The 20,857-nt window shown below is 43.8% G+C and overlaps 2 protein-coding genes and 1 long non-coding RNA gene across 3 annotated transcripts; 1 reads left to right on the top strand and 2 right to left on the bottom strand.

The window, feature by feature from the left end:
- Nucleotides 1-333: 333 nt before the first annotated feature.
- Nucleotides 334-9,812, top strand: LOC5504951. The gene is made up of 10 exons (XM_048728326.1): nt 334-752; nt 1,134-1,307; nt 6,355-6,598; nt 7,073-7,209; nt 7,338-7,590; nt 7,873-8,136; nt 8,377-8,577; nt 8,932-9,022; nt 9,248-9,323; nt 9,657-9,812. The coding sequence occupies exons 1-10, from the start codon at nt 447-449 to the stop codon at nt 9,747-9,749; spliced, it is 1,839 nt and encodes a 612-aa protein (XP_048584283.1). The 5' UTR covers nt 334-446; the 3' UTR covers nt 9,750-9,812.
- A 1,347-nt stretch (nt 9,813-11,159) lies between these two features.
- On the bottom strand, nt 11,160-12,852 carry LOC116612527. The gene is made up of 4 exons (XR_004293949.2): nt 12,673-12,852; nt 11,866-11,971; nt 11,601-11,651; nt 11,160-11,338 (listed from the first exon to the last, which is right to left on the bottom strand). It is a non-coding gene; the product is annotated as an uncharacterized LOC116612527 (long non-coding RNA).
- Nucleotides 12,853-17,805: 4,953 nt separating this feature from the next.
- LOC116612530 (extensin-like) lies at nt 17,806-20,628 on the bottom strand. The gene has a single exon (XM_032373306.2). The coding sequence runs from the start codon at nt 20,626-20,628 to the stop codon at nt 17,806-17,808; it is 2,823 nt and encodes a 940-aa protein (XP_032229197.2).
- Nucleotides 20,629-20,857: the final 229 nt, after the last annotated feature.

The raw sequence follows: 20,857 nt of genomic DNA, 5'->3' as shown, positions 1-20,857 counted from the left end.
ATTAAGCGGCCACTTGTCGATAATTGTAAACTTTTGTGTGTATGTAAGGCTTTGTGTGCAAAAAATTCGCAAATTATATTTTTGAACACAAAAAATAAAGTTTCTTTTTGTCAACTTTTACTATTGCCCATTTTCCGTGTGCCTTCCTGATGCGTTAAAATTCCAAGTTTAAAAATGTAATCTTTTCGCAAATTATTATTTATCTCTGCCGAACTCCTAAGCTGTAATTATGCGCCTTTTGTACAACCGTGAAGAACACGAAGAAAAGAAACGATGACGAAAGCGAGGCCACATTGCTCTCTGATTGGCCAATCATTCTGCCCCATGGTGATGCGAATTTAGCCCTCACAGCTCATCTGCTAATCCTGCATAACACAAGTCCATAGACCGTAGTTGAATATTTCTTTCAAACTTGCAAGGTACCGATTGCAATCCGCTGTTAAATCATGCCAGACGACGGTGCAACCTTGAAAAGCTTCGTCAAAAAGTACCCTGACTACGAGGCCAAGTTCAACAGCGCTTATGAAAACTGTAAGGTGTTGAAGACTAAATCATCCTCCGGCGAAGACATCATTAAACACTGTGGAGCTCCGGCAACTAGCTTGTCACGCCTGTACTTGGATGAAAAAGTAAAAAAGCAGACTTTAAAATTGTCAAAATTCGTAGCTGCGTTGGAGTTTCCTAAAGTGATAGCTGATATATGCAAGAAGTTGACATCTTTCACCAAGGGCAAGTGTTACACGAATGAAGAGGTAAGAAAATTATTTAAATGAAGATTTTTGTTTACTAGCTACAATTGAATGGATTCTTTATGTTATGAATACTTAATGTTCTCAGCCCTATTTTATTCCTGCCAGATTTCATAAAAACCTTGATAATGTAAACAGCGCACAAATACTCAATTACTGGCAATCGTTCTCTTTAGCTTAATTAAAGAAATGCGAAGAAAAAAATATTTTGGTGACCATCTTTATTGACTAATGTTCTTGCACAAAACCTCGAATTTCGATACTTTGAGTGCGTTTTGTACCCTTTGCTGTACCCACATTCTTTGCCATTATTGCCCTCTTCTAGCCGTCCCCCTTTCCTTGCTGTACACCCACCATTCATTGCTATCATTGCCTCTCTTCTAGTCGTCTGTCCAGAAACCTCAGGAAGTGATCAGTACACTCGCCCTATGCGCCATCAATTTCAGTGACTTGAGCGATCCTTTCTGTATCGCTTGCGAGAAAGGTGGCCTGATTCCTGTGTTGGTTGACATGGTAACGTCACTCAAAAGTTGTACGCCCGCCATGAAGCAGTATGTGGTATGTATAAAGGAAGACGATGGAAGGGTGGGAGCGGGGACTCAAGGTGGGAGGGAAGGGTGGTGTACAACTTATTAATCACTATCTGGTCGACAGTGCTGAATAACGTATGCGCATGCGCTCTGGCGAAAACAATCACAATCGTAGTGTTGAATCGTTCGAGTAAAGGTACGGAAGGCTGACATCGGTCGCTGTTTTGACCTACTGTACATCATTAAAACCATACTGTACAAAAGATAACAGATTTGTTTGATAATGAGGGAGTCGTGAAGAAAATTATAGCCTTAGCTTTGCGCTAGTTATCTAAGCATTCGCCAAAATGTGACGGTTCGCCGGTAAAAAGCCGCCATTTTAAAACAAAAAGGCTGGTTTAACCGCGCGGTACTGGAACTAGTCTTGCGTTCATACGAAGAAAACGTTGTCGTTTTGGGGTCTAGTACCGAGGAATTTTAGTTTCTTTTCAAATACTTTCTCCGTTGACTAAAGATGGTCAGAGTAACTGTTTTCTCTTCTGTTTACAAGTCATAAAGTTTACGAAGCACCTGCGGTACGGCAACCTAAAAAATGTCAAGAATCATGCAATTTTTCCAAATAAGGGATACATTAGTTCCCTTATATGGTAGTTTTTTTTCAGTTTCAGTTTCAGTTTTAATGCTCGGTTAAGCTAAGTTGCATTACACCAAGATAAATAAAAATACATGAACAAACAAGATTAAACTAATACATTACAACATGCTACACAGCTCCATTGAGAGACCAAGGTCTTGAATGAATCTAACGAACCGGCACCAGCGACGTGTGCCGGAAGGCTGTTCCAATCCGAAACAGTATTAGGAAAAAAGAAAACTTGTAAACATCTGTACGGGGGGCAAGAACATTAAGTTTAAACGGGTGATTACAACGAGTGACGGACGAGCAATAACTAAGGTGGTCAGGGAGAGATATAGTTACAAGGCCATTAACAATTTTATACAACATGCAAAGACGATCCTGTTTCCTTATAAGGTAGAGCTCTGGCCACTTGAGATCACTGATAAAAGCACTAACATAGCGAGAATAGTTACTATATACAAAACGGGCTGCGCGCCTCTGGACCATCTCGATCTTGTTAATGTTCTTCTGAGTGTAGGGACCCACACAGCTGACGCGTAGGACAACGTCGGGCGCACTAAGGAACAGTAGGCGCGGGCTTATACTACTTTAGAACAACTATATAAATTCCGTCTAACTAGGTTAAGAGTGCGAGATGCTTTAAGAGTTATGTGGTCTACGTGACTGTTCCATTGATCATTTGAGAACTGCACACCGAGGTAGGGATGACTCTCTCGCTCCTCCAGCTTGGACCCGTACAGGAAGTAATCTGCGTGGATGGTAGATCTTTTGTTTGTTATGCGCAGAACACAGCACTTTGAAGGATTAAAGTCCATCTTCCAAGTTTTGGACCATGCGGCGAGTTTGTTCAAGTCTTGCTGAAGGTGGGAGGGAGATTCATCGGATGTCAGGTGGAGGTAGAGGGCACAGTCATTAGCAAAGAGTCTTATTTTGCCGTTAATTCCGTCTGGAAGGTCGTTGATATAAAAGAGGAATAACAAGGACCAACCACTGACCCTTGAGGCATGCCTGAGGTTACAATGGCAGGCGAAGAGTGCTCCCCGTCAACAACAACTGATTGTGTCCTGTTCTTGAGGAAATCCTCCAGCCAGTAGTACACTTGACCAGAAATCCCATAGTGTTGAAGCTTTATTAAAAGACGCGAGTGTGAGACCGGGTAGACGCTTTTGAGAAATCCAGAAGTAGAAGATCAGTTTGTTGTTTTTTATCCATAGCAATTGCCAGAACGTTATAAGTGAGAAGCAGTTGAGTTTCAAAGGAATGGCGTTGCCTGAAACCATGTTGGAAGGGAGAGAGAAGGCCGTTGGCTTCCAGATGATTCATCACATGACTTGCTGCAATGTGTTCCAGTAGCTTACAAGATATACATGTCAATGAGATAGGCCTGTGGTTTGCTGGAGTTGACCGAGAGCATGTTTCCAGTCACTAGGCACCACGCCAGAGCTCAGAGATTGTTGGAACGTCTCCCTCAAGATTACTGCGGTTTCATCTGGAGCAAGCTTCAGAATTCGTGCAGACACCTGGTCCGGGCCACATGCTTTGTTGGGTTTCTGCCGACTTAAAAGCTTGACAATTCCATTTACAGTCACGCAGATTTCGCCAAGAAGCCAAGACAGGAAGGGGCTCGTTTGGGGCGTCCGTCTTAAAGACAGATTGAAAGTAACCATTTAAAGCTTCTGTCTTTTCCTTTGGAGCCGTTAGGGTGGTAGTATCATTTGGCCGCAGGGCAGGTATTCCAACAGAGTTTTGCCTCTTCGATTTAATATACTTCCAAAATTTATGGCGATTTTATTTACTTCCTGAATTTATGGCGTTGGTGGCAAATTTACGCTGGTGTCGATAGGCTCCCGATGCGGCTGCTGTATTGATTGATTTAGCCCTTTTAAATAAGCGATGTTTTTTTACGACATGCACGCTGTAGGGATCTGTCAAACAATTGGTTTTTCCGTTGAGGCTTCAGGATTTTCACAGGATAGTGTTTATTGGCAAGGGAAAGAATCGTGGTCTTCAATATTTGCCAGTTTTAATGAACGGAGCGCTGAGAGCAATTTCGCATGAAGGAAGCAGCGAAAGCTTTCATGTCCCGACAGAAATCTTGTAAGTTTCCCTTGTTGAAGTCAAATACTTTACGTTCCTGTGAGAAACCATGGTCGACAAACCGGTCAATACGAGCAACAACCTGTTCGTGGTCACTTACACCCGGAATTACTTGAATGTCAGAAAGCAAGTCAGGTTTTGATGAAAAGACCAAATCCAGAGTGTTAGCAGAAGTGGGACCGTATCTTGTAGGCTCATGGACCAACTGCTCAAGATGGAAATCATGTGCAATATCAAGCAAACGCCTGCAGAGGTTTACATCTTTTGAACCAAAGGGCACATTGGACGTAACCCAGTCTATAGATGGTAAGTTAAAGTCCCCTGTGAGAATGATGTGGCGATTTCCAGCTGATTGTACGACTTTGGGCAAAAAAACCTCTAGAGCGTCTAGAGAATCCATGCCTTTAGATTCTTGGCGATAATAGGAGCCAAGTAGGATTGACTCTTTCTCCATGAGCACTTCACACCATATAATTTCACAGTCCGAGTCGAGGTCCGGGCGAGGTATAGATACCAAGTTGTTGTTGACCGCAATCAGGACTCCACCCTTGTGGGAAGGGCGATCTTTGCGATAGACGAGGAAATTCTGAGGCAGGATCTCGCAGCTGTTTACATGAGGTGATAGGTGAGTTTTGGTTGCAAGTAAGATGTCAATTTTGTTCTCCTCCAAAAGACAGGAAAGCTCTGCAGATTTTGACCTTGCTCCATCAATGTTGGACACCAGAATCTTTGGAGAAAAGCCTTTCTTAGTCTGACTGTCAATAGGGCGCATGATGGAAGATCTCGACAAGCTCTTGAGTGATGAAAGACGAGGATGGCCTGTCTCGACCTGTAGTGGTGAAGAGGTCGCGAGTGGGGTAGGGAAGAAGCTTGTAGAGTTCTCTAAGTTTTCAATAGGCGACTAAGATAATGGACCAAATGAGTTACTGCTTGAAAACATCGGTGATGACTTGAACAGCGAAGATGAGAAGTTTGGAAGCCCACAAGTGCAACATATCCATGACGTGTAAGAGTTGTTTAATCCTTGATACACCTCAGTAGGCGTGTCCATACAGCGAACATGGTACCACTTATCACATGAATCACACTGGACTCCCACTTGATTCGACTTCACTGGCTTGGAGCAGAAACCACAAGGAGACTTGTACACTGGCCCAGGATTGAGCTCGACAGACCCACTAATAAACAGCAACGAAAGTGCAAGACAAAATGGTGGCCTACTGTAAATGGCCGATCGGCGAGTTGATGCACCTGGATAAAATGACTCCAGGCTTGCCGAAGATAGTAGTGTTTGCCCAGAAGGCACCTTCGCTTGTTTATCCATCTTTCCAGAAGAATTTGGAGACCAGAGGCTCAACGACACAGCAAGAAGAAACAAAACTGTGGGAGCTATGAATTTCATGGCCGCCATCTTGGAAGACCGCGTTTGTCAAAAACGACAATTTTTGGCTACATTTTCTTAATATTTGTTCAGCACTGGCTATCTGGTCTACGTATGATGGAGGTAGGGGCAGTGAGTGGGGAGATGGGGGGAGGAAAAAATCAGTGGAAATGGAAGGAAAGGGTATGAAGTGTGATGCTGTGTGGTAAAATTTGATTCGATTTCACTGGCTTGGAGCAGAAAAAAGATACAGCCAAAGATACAGTTAGGAACTAGTATTTTTAAGAACGTTTGATTGTTTAGATAACTCAATAAAGAGTAGTAGGTTTTTGCAAATAAATCCCGTGGCACGGTCGCATTGTACTGATTCACAAGGCAATGTGTATCTGAAAAATTGCATGCAATAAACAGAGCAATTCTATTTCAATGGTTTCACTCCAAATACGAGGCAATATGAACTAATCAGATAGGTAACACAAGAGCAATCAAGGAGACCCTTCATCTTCATCTATTAAACTTAATTTTCGCGACGTCAAAATTTCGCGATTTTGGGATGGCGATATTTCGCGATTTTCCTATTTTCGTAAAAACCAGATAGCTTTATTTTCGCGATTTCGCGATTTTGGGATTATAAAATCAAGCAAAGCATGTGGAATTAAGATGTGCTGTAATCATCAAAACTGAAACAATTGTAACAAAAAGATGCGTGGGCTAAATTAAGTTTAAAAAAAAATCTATACATAAGATGACTAGACAAGGTGTTTTCATAAAGCTTATCAAACGGCCAATATTTCCCCAAAGGCTTCTTGTGTACTTACTTCATTTTCGTGCATCCTAGATTTCGCGTCACTTTATTTTTGTGAATTTTTTAAAATCGCGAAATTCGCGAAATTAAAGTGACGCGAAAATTAAGTGTAATAAGGTACATGACCTTTAGCCTTTTTTGTTTTATTTCAGAATTCTAAAACACTAGCTTGTGATAAGTACACCGTGCGCGGTAAAATCCTGTCAAGAGCCCTCGGGGTCATGCATAATCTCTCAAAGCGAACGGAATGTCGACAGACGGTGATTGACAACAATGGCCTAAAAGCGTTGGTGCCATACCTTTCCGACGATGTGCCGGTATACTCGGCCAAGGCATTGCTGGCTCTCGCGTATTTGATCGACGAAAACAATAACAACGTCATCATGGCTAGCGCAAGTATGTCCTCCCCACCTAGACTGAAAGGAAGCACCCACTCCTGGTATTTTATCGAAAATGAAAACAATAACAGCATCATCATGGCTAGTGCAAGTATACCCCCTGCCCCTTATACTGAACGAAAGTACCCCCAAGGCGCGTACACAGGGGATGCGCAGGGCGCGCGCTCACCCACCCCTTGACTGCCAAAAAGTTGGTTATTTCTTAAGGAATCTTTAAATACTGTGCTTTTTCCATATGAAACCTATGACTGCGCCCCCCTAGCCGGTCCAGGGTACGCGCCTGACCCCCCTGTGCTAGTATCAATTCGAGAATAATGTGCAGTGCAAGCATGCTCCCCTCCACCTGGTCTGAAAAGAAGTACCTCCCTCCCGCCGCCGCCTTTGCTAGCTCTCGTGTATCGGATCGACAACGAAAACAATAACAGCGCCATTATGACCAGTGCAAGACAATACTTCGATTTCTTCTGTTTAGCTCCGATCCAGTTTCTGATCAAGTTGACGGATCGAGCGGCGCAAGACACCGCTCAACGCAGATGTCTCGGGTTCTCCACCAGTGAGCTCGCAGATGGTTTGGCGCAGATTGCATCAAACGACAAAAACAACAAACTGGTCAGTTAACACCAGCGCGATATGTGACATGATTTAAGATGATAATATGAGTATATATCATATAAGTATATCACGCACATTTATATATTTTGATAAAGTAGAATTATGTAACACATATGTCTTTTCAGATCGGTTTGAATGGTGCTATCCCTGTGCTAGTGCGCATGCTCAAGACTGCTCAAGATGACGAGGAGAGGGAAAATGCTGCTCTCGCTTTGTGGAGGATGGCGTTTGACAGTGACAACAGGGCTAAAATTGCCAAAGATACCGAAGCAATGAATCACTTGCGGATTCTGAGTCAGAGCAGCAACAGCAAAGTGAAGAAAAATGCAAATGGCGCCCTGTGGGAAATCGAAGGAAAACAAAAAGCACAAAAAGCAGGCAAGAATTCAGTGATTTTGCCCAACTGTGCAAGTGTCTTATGTTTTATATTCTCTTTCAGTGTTTTTGCCCAACTGTGCAAGTGTCTTATGTTTTATATTCTCTTTCAGTGTTTTTGCCCAACTGTGCAAATGTCTTATGTTTTTATTCTCATTCAGTGTTTTTGTTTATATTCTCATTCAGTGTTTTTGCCCAACTGTGCAAGTGTCTTATGTTTTATATTCTCCGCATTTGAGTCATATGGGCTTCCTTTTTATCGTCCATTTTTCTTACTTTATTTAGCCGCCACTGCTGCATCAAAAGCCCCAAAATCTACCACTGCGCATGCGCCAGAAGGTCACGTGATGATCAGCTACCAATGGGATGTTCAGGACGTGATGATTCAAGTTAAGGAGCTTCTTCAAGCCAACGGTTATCACGTGTGGATGGATATTGACCAGATGGAAGGCTCTACACTCGAAGCCATGGCCAACGCCGTGGAGAAATCCGCAGTTGTTCTCATGTGTGCGTCACGCAAGTACAAGGACAGCGTTAACTGCAGATCGGGTGAGTAACGCCATCCTCATGTCACGGAGGTACAATTACAGCGTAACTGCAGACCGGGTGGCAAGGACACATTTAGCTGTAGATCGGGCGAGTAACGCCGTCTCATGTCACGAAATTACCAAAAGATTGTGACCTGTTTATCGGGTGAGTAACGCCATCCTTATGTCACGCACTTACAATAACACCTTATCATGTCACACAAGTTCGAGGGCAGTGTTTTTATCTCCATGTATTTCTCAGAGGCGGAGTATGCGTACACCCAGAAGAAGCCCATCGTCCCGCTGATGATGGAGAATGGGTATAAACCTGACGGCTGGCTCGGTATGATCATGGGCTCAAAACTCTACTTCAATTTCGCGCCTGGGAACAATATCCGGGAAACGGCCGAAAAGCTGATGAGGGAAATCGGGGAAAAGGGAAAATCCGGCCCTGTGAAGGCAGGTCAGTAAAGCTATTTGAGTATTCCTGTCTGCAACATTTATCATAATTTCAACATCGTCCTCGTCGTTATCATTATATCGATATCTCACACCAGCTTTTTCATCGTCGTTGATATCGTCATCATCAACATCGTCACACGTTTCAAATATCATTTTCATACCATCTCCATATTGCTTATGTCGTCATCATCATTACCATACCATTTCATTATCATTCGTCATCATAATTAAATACACAGAGTCACATGATTGAAAATTATCGTGCTCCTGTTAAAGAACATTTGGTGCATATAGCCAATTGCAAGTATGATGCAAGTGAAGCATTATGAATAATACACGAGGCTTATTTCCGTAGACGTCGTCGATGCAAGCCCTTCAAAGAAGACTGACGTCTCTGACTGGGACGTCAATCAAGTCGTCACGTGGATGAATAACCTCGGACTAGAGTGAGTATAGAATGGATCTGTTATTTTATTAGCATGTTAAGCAAACATGAGCAAACATTGCTGACACTGTCGCGCTCGGTTTGCCACAAAACAAAAAAAAATTATGGTGGCTTAAAACATGGTGTCCCCCCCATGGGTAATGGACGGAATGTTTAAATCCTCCCCCCCCCCCCCCCCAAGCATGCCACGCTAACTTCTGTGATCACTTCCAATTTCTTTTTTCAGAGAATATAGCGGGACGGTCAAGCAAAATAAGGTCAACGGAGCGAAACTCAAAAAGCTTGCGGCGCTCAAATACGAGGTATGTACACGCTAGCCCCTCCACAGGTATCTCAAAGAGCAGAAAAAAAAAGAGAAAAAAACTGATTTGGGCAAAATAAAAATGTGGCAAAAATACGGAAGTGAGAAACCGGCTTTCCCTCTCTATTTGTCCTTAGTCTCCCTACTCCGCAATTTCCCCACAGGTAACCCGTTTTTTCTCTTCTTTTCTTTACAATGCGAGTGGCCTGCGGAGGAGGCTATGTACGTGCCACTTTGTTATTGTTTAAATGAATGGATTAATGTCAATTATTAACCTACAATTGGCTTATACAGCCTTATTATAGCGTTTTTATGTTTTGCTCGTTTGTCATAGAACGCCAAAAGCCTGTTCAAAGAGGACTGGGGAATGGACGGAATTGATGCCGCTACTCTCGCCGAGAACTTGAAGGAAATTACAGGAAATTGAGGAACAAAGGCAGGGCTCAAAACAATTGAATACATCTGAATTAAACAGCGCTGAATTAAAGAATTGTTTGTATGTTGTAATATAGACCCAAGCCCGTACCCAGAGGGGAGGGATGTGGAGAGGGGAGGGGAGTGTGTTATTTAATTGTGTCGCATTGATTATTTGTATGTGTTGCTTAAGAAAAACTAAACAGCAATAGGCTCTACGTTAAAAGAACAAAATGGAGGGCACATGCCCTTAAAAACTATATAGTCGCTACAACCCCCACAAAAACTGTTGACCTATTTCGCAAAATCGGTGCCCCCATTTGCGACAATGGGTGCATACCGGTTAACCTCTTGACAGGCACGCCTATTTCCCCCTCCCCCCCCTGAACAAATGTTGTTCACGTAGGCCTGAAACTACCGCAACCGCATACTAATGAAAGGCGCCCAACATTTGCACGGGGGGGGGGGAAGGGGAGTATTTATCTGTGTGACACATGATTGTGGGATTCTGTGAAGATGTATCATCGTTGAATGGGTCCATTAGTTTAGGCACGGATTGTAGCTTATGTGCATTTTATTAAGAAAGCCTCTAAGGATGCAAGACTTCAAGATCTGTTGCTTCTGATTTTTATTGCTGCAAATAACTCTTGTAACTTGTTCACAGTTTGATAGTCAAGTTAACAACTATGTAAGAACCATAGCCAAAATCCCAATGTCATGTGATTGTACGAAACTTCCCCCACATAGGATTTTCTTTGGTGCTAAACAAATTTCTTTTATAGAGTCGACCTTCCGATTAAGTAGGAGGTGGTTATTCCGAATGAGGAACGTTCACGTATAACGTTTACGGGAAATGCGGAAATTTGAACCCCTAGGAGAAAAAAATGCAGGAGCAAAAACTCCAAACTTTTCTTGGGGTGGGGGGGGGGGGGGGGGGCACTAAACCCCCTCTAACAAATCCCTTGCAAGTGTGCATATCGGGCTATTGAGAAGTAGGTTACATTTTTTGTGTGGATTATCAGCATTCCATATCTTTCAATTCGGTCGATTCCATTCAATTTACCGTATTCTGTTATTCTGTTTATCTTTCAATTCGGTTGATTCCATTCAATTTACCGTATTCTGTTGACCTCAACACTGTCTTTTTTCTACTGATTATGGGCAAAAAATAAAATACATGGCCGTGCTTACTACCCTCGTCAGCCACACCTTTGTTTTCATTTAATATTGGAAGGGATATAATGTGTTTAAAATAACCATCTAAAAAATGTTTAATACTTGATTTACCAAGCAAAATATCCCATTGGCTTCCTCAAATTAGCCGATGGAAATCTATTAGCCGATGGATGCTTTTTCACACTTTTTTAACTTTGACGATAAAATGAAAGCTAGACAGAGGCTAAATGACTCAATTACTAAGTTATTAGGTACAATATATGTATTTTATTTTACAAAAATATGTTACAAAAATATGAATTGTTCTAGCGTAGAAAACCCCGCCCTATATTAGTTGTTGGTATGCGCGTGTGAGTCAGCTGTTGCATCCGGGTACTTGCATCCGGGTACTTGACTAGTGCGTAATGTTTTTGTGGTGTCGTGCATCTGAAGGAGAAACATACAACGGAAATTAAAATTAAAACAATGAATTTCATGAGACGAACACACTTCCAATGATCGCTGGGGGGCCAATATAAAAGAGATGACAATATTTAACGTGTGACAACAAAAATAATGTCAAGAAAAAGCAATGAAAAATAAAACGATGAAAATTGTAAAACTCGTACTTTGTCAAGACTTCATAACTTTCCTAGATCGTGTTGCTTTATACAGATAGTACTCAAAGAAGTACTAAACTAAGTCCTACCATTCTATCAATCTTCCTCGTCTCAATTTAACCGCAGGTCACTTCTTCATTCTGTTGAAAAAAGATTTCCTTTTAATATAAGCTCATGGAATTTGCTATTATATTCAATGATGAGAATGATTATATGATGGCTATAGTACATAGTAAGATAATAATCGTTGCACGGAACCAATAAAACACAAACATCTGTCAAAGGGAAGCAAACTCCTCTCCCCTCCCCCACCCTCTTAGTAAGTGGTCACGTGTGGTCACGTGGTGTACTCACTGTCTGTAGAAGCGAAGAGTAAAGCAGATCAAAATAAGAAGAGCTATCACCAACACAGCGATCCCAATGGCAACAATTAGCACGATCACTTCATACTTGCTCATCGCTATGGCAACAAAACACATGACGTCATCACAATGCAATGACATTATTTATGATCATAAGAAATTATATTTTCTTATTAATGACATTTGATTGAACTACTCCTTAATCCCCACTTAACCCGATCACGTCAGTTTTAGATACACGCACAAGGCAGCTAGATTATATTATATCATATTATATTATTATTCGTTTTTAGTAGATGACCGATGTTACGAACTATGTGTGTTATACGAAGACTAGAAAACAAACAGTGAAATTCGATGCGAAATTGATGGGACATTAAAGTTTATTATTTATATAATTCATAATTCTTAATAATATTGATAATAATTCACCATTAGGCTGGTGTAAACTTCGACGATTCTTTTTAGAAAAATACAGTATTGATAAAGTCTGTCTATGCTATTCAGTATAGAGTTTAACGGTTGTGTTTTGGTCTAGCACAAAAAATTGCCCATTTACTAGCATTGAACAACGTCTAATAGAGATATCGTCATTGAGTTATAGAATAGTATGTGAGCCTACATTGTTAGAGTGTTTCTCATTAATCAATGGAATACCCTTAAGCTTATTCAGTACTGTTGCACTCTAATGTCTTTGCTCTCTTTACTGTTGGATTCACGTCTTATACTCTGACTCTACCAGTTTTTTGCACAGTTTTATAAAAATCACTTTAGTACGATTGTGGGAATATTTACCTACCTGCTACTGGTGAGACTAGGGCCAACAAAGTAACAATGAACAAACAAAGCTGCGATATAAACCTCATGGTTGTACACGGACACCTAAAGACCTGGATCAGGAGGTTTCAATCAACTTGATGTAAAAGCAAAGTTTGTTAAAAGTATGCGTGTCTCATTCATGCGCATATCTGCGTGGTAATGCAAATTCCGATCAAAAGCAGTCAGCCGCGACCGGGATACAAAGGGCGCTAGACTGAATGCGCTTTCTAGATGATTTCTACACAATTCGTGACGCATGAGCCGAGCACCTTACTATGAGAACACTGTCTTCATCTCTGGGAGTCATGAGTTGTAATTAAAAAAATCTAAATAAAATCAAGTAATGAAAGGCCATTTCATTACGAATTTTTTATGCAAAGGCTTAGTACTCTTAACTATCATCATGGATGATGCTAATGACAGATATGCTAAAAAGTTTTCCAACATATTAGATGCATTTGACCTAAAGCAGCACGTCAAAGGCATAACGCATAAAGATGGCCACACCCTAGACCTTGTAATAACTAGGTCTGATGATGACATCATCAAAGGGATTTCTGTCCGGAACCCGATGATTTCTGACCACCATGCCATACACTGTGAACTTGACCTTTGCAAACCACAGTTTGCGAAGAAAGTCGTGAATTTCAGAAAGCTTCGATCGGTTGACATAGACCAACTTTCTGAAGACCTTCTCAAATCTGAACTTTTTCAAAACCAACAAGTGAATATTAATAACCTAGTTATAAAGTATGACAACACCCTTAATGCACTGTTAGACAAGCATGCCCCAGTAAAGGCGAAACTTGTTACCATTCGCCCAAAAGCTGCCTGGTATACACCCGAGGTCTCTGAGGAAAAGAGAAAGAGACGGCGCTTAGAGAGAAAATGGGCTTCCACTGGTCTTCCAACTGACCGTGCTAATTATGCTACCAGTGTGGGGTAGTCTATAATCTTATTGATTCACTTAAGACCTCATACTACACATCGATCATACAGGAGCATTCTTTGGATCAAAAGGTTCTTTTCAAAATCATTAACAAACTTCTTGAGTCAGTTCAATATTACCCAGTTGCATCCTCTAGTGAGGTGTTAGCCAACAACTTTGCTGATTTCTTTAATGAAAAAATATCTAAAATCCATCTAGATCTAATGGAACAGCAAACCATGGTTGGCCCCAACCCTTATTGTGACCATACGTGTACAGTGGAAATGAGTGAATTTGATGTAATTTCAGAAGATGATGTTAAGATCCTAGCTCACAAGCCTATATCGAAGTCTTGTAATCTTGATCCTTTGCCGGCCTCCCTCTTAAAGGGATGCTTTAGTACACTCCTTCCTATAATAACCTGGATTGGTAATGCCTCGCTTTCATCAGGTGTAATGCCTGACCCAATAAAAGTTGCTGAACTTCACCCTTCATTGAAAAAGCACAATGCCAATCACCTACTTTACCCTAACTTTCGTCCAGTCTCTAACCTACCGATGGTTTCTAAGGTGATCAAAAAAGCTGTTGCTGAACAATTGACAAAGCATATAGTTAGCAATAATTTGGATTTTTCCCTCCAATCTTCTTATAAGAAATTCCATTCCACGGAGACAGCTCTTATTAAGGTGCAGAATGACATCTTATGTGCTATTGATGGTTGAAACTTGGTATTGATGCTACTGCTTGACCTGTCGGCGGCATTTGATACCGTTGATCATTCCATTCTTCTTTCACGTCTCTCATTGAGTTATGGCCTGACTGGCAATGTTCTCGCTTGGTTCCGCTCATACCTTACATCCCGCAAACTGTATGTACGGGTTGAGAACTGCAAGTCATCTTTGCGTAGCCTGGAACGAGGTGTTCCTCAGAGCTCTGTCCTAGGCCCGCTACTCTATCTTGCCTATACTTCGCCCATTGCTCAGATCATAGCACGACATGGCATTCTATACCACCTTTATGCGGATGATTCACAACTTTACGTTTCTTTTCGAGGTAATTCACAAGATGAACTTTTGATGGCTAAAACTAAAGTTGAATGTTGTGTTCATGAGATCAATGCCTGGATGGTGCATAATGGGCTAAAACTAAATCATGATAAATCAGAACTTATTCTTTTTTCCTCCAAGTTCTGTCCTGCCCCTAGTCTTGAACATGTAAAGGTGGAATCTGGGAGTAATTCTTGATAAGTATCTTTCTTTTGAAGATCATCTCAAAACAGTATGTAAATCTGCAAGATTCCACCTCAGAAATATTGGCAAAATTAGGAAGAATTGACAAGAATTCCACAGAAATACTTATACATGCCTTTATCAGTTCAAAACTAGACTATTGCAATTCCCTCCTTTATGGATTACCTGACTACCAAATTCATAAATTACAACTTATTCAAAACACAGCTGCTCGTATTATCAGCTTAACAAAAAAGACTGAGCATGTAACACCTATCCTGCAAGATCTCCACTGGTTACCAGTAAAGTACCGGATAATTTTTTAAGTTTTACTGACCGTTTTTAAATCTCTCAATAAAATGGCTCCACCATATATTAAAGATCTATGCAAGTATAAAACTCATTCCCGATCACTACGGTCTGCTTCTCAACAATACCTTCAGGTCAAACGGGGCAATTTGAAGACCTATGGTGACCGCGCTTTTTCGATTGCGGCTCCTAAACTATGGAATGAGTTGCCATTTCACTTAAGGACAATACAAAATCTTAATACTTTCAAGCAATGCCTTAAGACTCACGTTTTTAAAGAAGCATTTAATTTATAATTAGTTTAAAATTCCTTTTTTTAAAGAAGCATATTTTAAAGAAGCATTTAATTTATAATTAGTTTAAAATTCATTTTTTAAATATCACTGTTAATTATACATTACATATATATATATAAAATGATGGTTGAAGGCTTTCATAGAAAGTGCTCAATACTCGAAAGTAGAGCGGTGTATAGTGTTGGTTTGAGAAAAATACAAACTACATAGGTTTCCCTACAGGTCTGTTTCGTGGTTGCCCACTCATCAGGGGATTTAATGAGAATATTCCTACCATCGTATATATACTATTAACATTGAAATTTACATAATAATAGACTGATAGTTTTAGCTAAGGCGGTAAGAGGAACAATAGCGAGTTACATTAAATATGCGGGGCGAAAACTAACAGTGCGGAACGTGTGAAAAATTGATAGCGCGAAAATTTAACGGTGACGGGATTAACAGTTCTAATTGTTTCGTAGCAGGGCTTTGTTTCTGTGGCGGCACGAGGACACGAGTTCATTGCGTTTATTTAGAGTTGATAGTTTGGGTTGGCAGATGATCGTCAGCTTTTCCTTGAGGCAGAGGTTGCAACGCTTAGTGGTACTGTTGTAGGCGGAGTGGGAAGAAAGAATGCGCCATGAAATAAAGTACTCAATCATGCTGTCCTTGAGAGTCCAGACGTGTTTGCTGAGTTCGGTGGAGTTTCTGTGTTTGGCGTGTCGGAATGATGCGGTGTGGTTTCTGTACCTGGTCTTGAAGCTGTTTTCAGTGAGCCCGACGTATGTTTCCGAGGTGTTGTTGTCTTTTCGAGTTACGGTAGCTTGGTAGATAACAGATGTCTGTAGGCAGTTTCCGTCTAGAGGGCAGGTGTCTTTCTGTCGGCAGTTGCATGTCTTGTTGTTGGTAGTGGTAGGGGCGGAGCTGGCGGTCTCGGTAGCCGACGATGCGGTGATGATGCGCTTGTTGTGGTTGTCGATGATCTGTTTGGTGTTGTTCATGCAGCTGTAACTGATTTTGATGGTGTTTCTGTTGAAGATTTTACGGAGGTGGTTGTCTTTCGGGAAGTGTTTGTCTATCAGGGTGAGGAATCTGTGGCCGATGTTGGTGCTGGTGTTCTTGCTGAAGGGCGGGTTGTACCATAGGATGTTGTTGCGTTTGCGGGTTTTACGGTTGGTTACGGTGTTGGGTTCGTAGCGTAGCGTGTAGTTGTATCCGCTATCGTCGAGTGCTTTCTGGTAAGGTGGCGCGGTCTGGTCAAAGGAGGCTTGGTCTGAAGATAGGGCAGATAGGCGTCTGTTGATACCAGCAGGGATGTTCTTGGTGATGGAGGGCGGGTGGTTGCTCTCACGGTGGACATATTGTAGCGAGGAGTTCGGCTTTGTATAAGGCTGGTGTGCATTACGTTTTAGGTCGAGGGTGACGTCTAGGAAATTGACAACTTGTTTGTTTGCCTCAATGGTGATTCGGAGTCCGTTGTTGTTGAAGATGCGGCATAGTTCCTTTTTTAGGTTTTCGGTGGCTCTGGGTGTGGCGTTGGTGATGGCTAGTCCGTCGTCGCGGTAGAGTCCTACGTTCATATTGAGGTCCTGAAGTTGGGAGAGAAGGAAGTTGCCTACAAGTTCACAGGTTCCTGCGCCATCGAAGCTCCCCATCGTAACATCAAATATCGTGTTGCCTTTCTTCTGCCAGGGTGTTTGGTTGTGGACCAGGAAGGAGCTCTTGGAGTGGGTTATAATCTCTTTTTCATCAGGGGTGATTTCGTCATAGTTGGAGGCGAAGTCGAGTGCTCTTGATAGTAGGTCTTGGCTGATAGATGGGTAGAATTCTACAATGTCAAAACAGATGAAGTTGAGTTGGTGTTTGTTTTCGGCAGCCTTGAACCAGTCAATGACGGCTTTAGTGCTTTTCCATTGGTTGAAGTTTCGTTTCTTTGCAATTACGCTATTGATATATATATATATTTAATTATAATATCGATTTTTATAAATGTAACATTTCCTATTAGACACAATGTACTGTCAGGGTGATTTTTTAATTTTTATTTGTGTAATGTTTATTTGATTTATATATAATTGTAAAGTGCCTAGGGCAATTATTGATGAGGCGCTATATAAATGCTGATATTATTATTATTATTATTATTATTAGTTTTGTTCTTTTTAAATAATGTTGTTCTTCATTACTCGGGTTACCTGTGGTAGCACGAGTATTGTTCTTTCTGTAGGTCTCTTAACGTTGTCAAAAACGTATAACCCTGCGGTGTTGCTCAAAAAAGAATTTCTTATTTTATTTTTACGATGCGACGGGAAGAATTCGGAGCGACTAGAACAGCCACTAATAGCTGGGCTTGGACGTTGTGTTGTGGGCTAGTTGCTATGTGTTGAGCTGGTTGCATGGGATGCGAGGTGGGTTGTGAGCTGGTTGATGGTAGTGAGCATGATGGTTGCATGGGGTGTAAGATGGGTTGTGGGCTGGTTGTATGGGGTGTTAGGTGGGTTGTGAGCTGGTTGCATCGGGTGTGAGGTGGGTTGTGTCCTGGTTGCATAGGGTTTGAGGTGTATTGTGTCCTGGTTGCATAGGGTTTGAGGTGGGCTGGTTGCATGGGGTTTGAGGTGGGTTGTGGGCTGGTTGCATCGGGTTTGAGGTGGGCTGGTTGCATGGGGTTTGAGGTGGGTTGTGTCCTGGTTGCATCGGGTTTGAGGTGGGCTGGTTGCATGGGGTTTGAGGTGGGTTGTGGGCTGGTTGCATGGGGTGTGAGGTGGGTTGTGGGCTGGTTGCATGGGGTGTAAGGTGGGTTGTGAGCTGGTTGCATCGGGTGTGGGGTGGGTTGTGTCCTGGTTGCATAGGGTTTGAGGTGGGCTGGTTGCTTGAGGTTTGAGGTGGGTTGTGAGCTGGTTGCATCGGGTGCGAGGTGGGTTGTGTCCTGGTTGCATAGGGTTTGAGGTGGGCTGGTTGCATGAGGTTTGAGGTGGGTTGTGAGCTTGTTGCATCGGGTGCGAGGTGGGTTGTGGCCTGGTTGTATGGGGTGTGAGGTCGGTTGTGGGCTGGTTGCATGGGGTGTTAGGTGGGTTGTGAGCTGGTTGCATCGGGTGTGAGGTGGGTTGTGTCCTGGTTGCATAGGGTTTGAGGTGGGCTAGTTGCATCGGGTGCGAGGTGGGTTGTGAGCTGGTTGCATCGGGTGTAAGGTGGGTTGTGGCCTGGTTGCATCGGGTGTGAGGTGGGTTGTGTCCTGGTTGCATCGGGTGTAAGGTGGGTTGTGTCCTGGTTCCATCGGGTGTAAGGTGGGTTGTGTCCTGGTTGCATAGGATTTGAGGTGGGCTGGTTGCATGGGGTGGAGGTGGGTTGTGAGCTGGTTGCATGGTAGTGAGCATGATGGTTGCATGGGGTGTAAGATGGGTTGTGGGCTGGTTGTATGGGGTGTTAGGTGGGTTGTGAGCTGGTTGCATCGGGTGTGAGGTGGGTTGTGTCCTGGTTGCATAGGGTTTGAGATGGATTGTGTCCTGGTTGCATAGGGTTTGAGGTGGGCTGGCTGCATGGGGTGTGAGGTGGTTTGTGAGCTGGCTGCATGGGGTGGAAGTGGGTTGTGAGCTGGCTGCATGGGGTGGAGGTGGGTTGTGAGCTTGCTGCATGGGGTGGAAGTGGGTTGTGGGCTGGCTGCATGGGGTGTTAGGTGGGTTGTGAGCTGGTTGCATCGGGTGTGAGGTGGGTTGTGTCCTGGTTGCATAGGGTTTGAGGTGGGCTGGTTGCATCGGGTGCGAGGTGGGTTGTGAGCTGGTTGCATCGGGTGTAAGGTGGGTTGTGGCCTGGTTGCATCGGGTGTGAGGTGGGTTGTGTCCTGGTTGCATCGGGTGTAAGGTGGGTTGTGTCCTGGTTCCATCGGGTGTAAGGTGGGTTGTGTCCTGGTTGCATAGGATTTGAGGTGGGCTGGTTGCATGGGGTGGAGGTGGGTTGTGAGCTGGTTGCATGGTAGTGAGCATGATGGTTGCATGGGGTGTAAGATGGGTTGTGGGCTGGTTGTATGGGGTGTTAGGTGGGTTGTGAGCTGGTTGCATCGGGTGTGAGGTGGGTTGTGTCCTGGTTGCATAGGGTTTGAGGTGGATTGTGTCCTGGTTGCATAGGGTTTGAGGTGGGCTGGCTGCATGGGGTGTGAGGTGGTTTGTGAGCTGGCTGCATGGGGTGGAAGTGGGTTGTGAGCTGGCTGCATGGGGTGGAGGTGGGTTGTGAGCTGGCTGCATGGGGTGGAAGTGGGATGTGAGCTGGCTGCATGGGGTGGAGATGGGTTGTGAGCTGGCTGCATGGGGTGGAAGTGGGTTGTGGGCTGGCTGCATGGGGTGGAGGTGGGTTGTGAGCTGGCTGCATGGGGTGGAAGTGGGTTGTGGCCTAGTTGCATGGGGTGGAGGTGGGTTGTGGGCTGGTTGCATAGGGTGCGAGGTGGGTTGTGAGCTGGTTGCATCGGGTGTAAGGTGGGTTGTGGCCTGGTTGCATCGGGTGTGAGGTGGGTTGTGTCCTGGTTGCATCGGGTGTAAGGTGGGTTGTGTCCTGGTTCCATCGGGTGTAAGGTGGGTTGTGTCCTGGTTGCATAGGATTTGAGGTGGGCTGGTTGCATGGGGTGGAGGTGGGTTGTGAGCTGGTTGCATAGTAGTGAGCATGATGGTTGCATGGGGTGTAAGATGGGTTGTGGGCTGGTTGTATGGGGTGTTAGGTGGGTTGTGAGCTGGTTGCATCGGGTGTGAGGTGGGTTGTGTCCTGGTTGCATAGGGTTTGAGGTGGATTGTGTCCTGGTTGCATAGGGTTTGAGGTGGGCTGGCTGCATGGGGTGTGAGGTGGTTTGTGAGCTGGCTGCATGGGGTGGAAGTGGGTTGTGAGCTGGCTGCATGGGGTGGAGGTGGGTTGTGAGCTGGCTGCATGGGGTGGAAGTGGGATGTGAGCTGGCTGCATGGGGTGGAGATGGGTTGTGAGCTGGCTGCATGGGGTGGAAGTGGGTTGTGGGCTGGCTGCATGGGGTGGAGGTGGGTTGTGAGCTGGCTGCATGGGGTGGAAGTGGGTTGTGGCCTAGTTGCATGGGGTGGAGGTGGGTTGTGGGCTGGTTGCATAGGGTTTGAGGTGGGTTGTGAGCTGGCTGCATGGGGTGTGAGGTGGGTTGTGTCCTGGTTGCATCGGGTGTGAGGTGGGTTGTGTCCTGGTTGCATAGGGTTTGAGGTGGGCTGGTTGAATGAGGTGAGGTGGGTTGTGGGCTTGTTGCATGGGATGTGAGGTGGGTTGTGTCCTGGTTACATAGGGTTTGAGGTGGGTTGTGAGCTGGTTGCATGGGGTGGAGGTAGGTTGTGGGCTGGTTGCATGGGGTGTGAGGTGGGTTGTGAGCTGGTTGCATGGGGTGTGAGGTGGGTTGTGAGCTGGTTGCATGGAGTGGAGGTGGGT

This window comes from Nematostella vectensis, chromosome 1 (assembly GCF_932526225.1).
Source record: "Nematostella vectensis chromosome 1, jaNemVect1.1, whole genome shotgun sequence".
NCBI lineage: Eukaryota > Metazoa > Cnidaria > Anthozoa > Actiniaria > Edwardsiidae > Nematostella > Nematostella vectensis.
Note: the sequence above shows the minus strand (reverse complement) of the source record. Positions and strands in the feature narration are given on the sequence as shown.

Coding starts and splice junctions, on each gene's coding strand:
- LOC5504951 (XM_048728326.1), top strand. CDS start 447: ATGCCAGACGACGGTGCAACCTTGAAAAGCTTCGTCAAAAAGTACCCT. Junction 753..1,133: donor AGTGTTACACGAATGAAGAG/GTAAGAAAATTA, acceptor CCTCTCTTCTAG/TCGTCTGTCCAGAAACCTCA. Junction 8,578..8,931: donor ATCCGGCCCTGTGAAGGCAG/GTCAGTAAAGCT, acceptor TTATTTCCGTAG/ACGTCGTCGATGCAAGCCCT.
- LOC116612530 (XM_032373306.2), bottom strand. CDS start 20,628: ATGCAACCAGGACACAACCCACCTCACACCCGATGCAACCAGGACACA.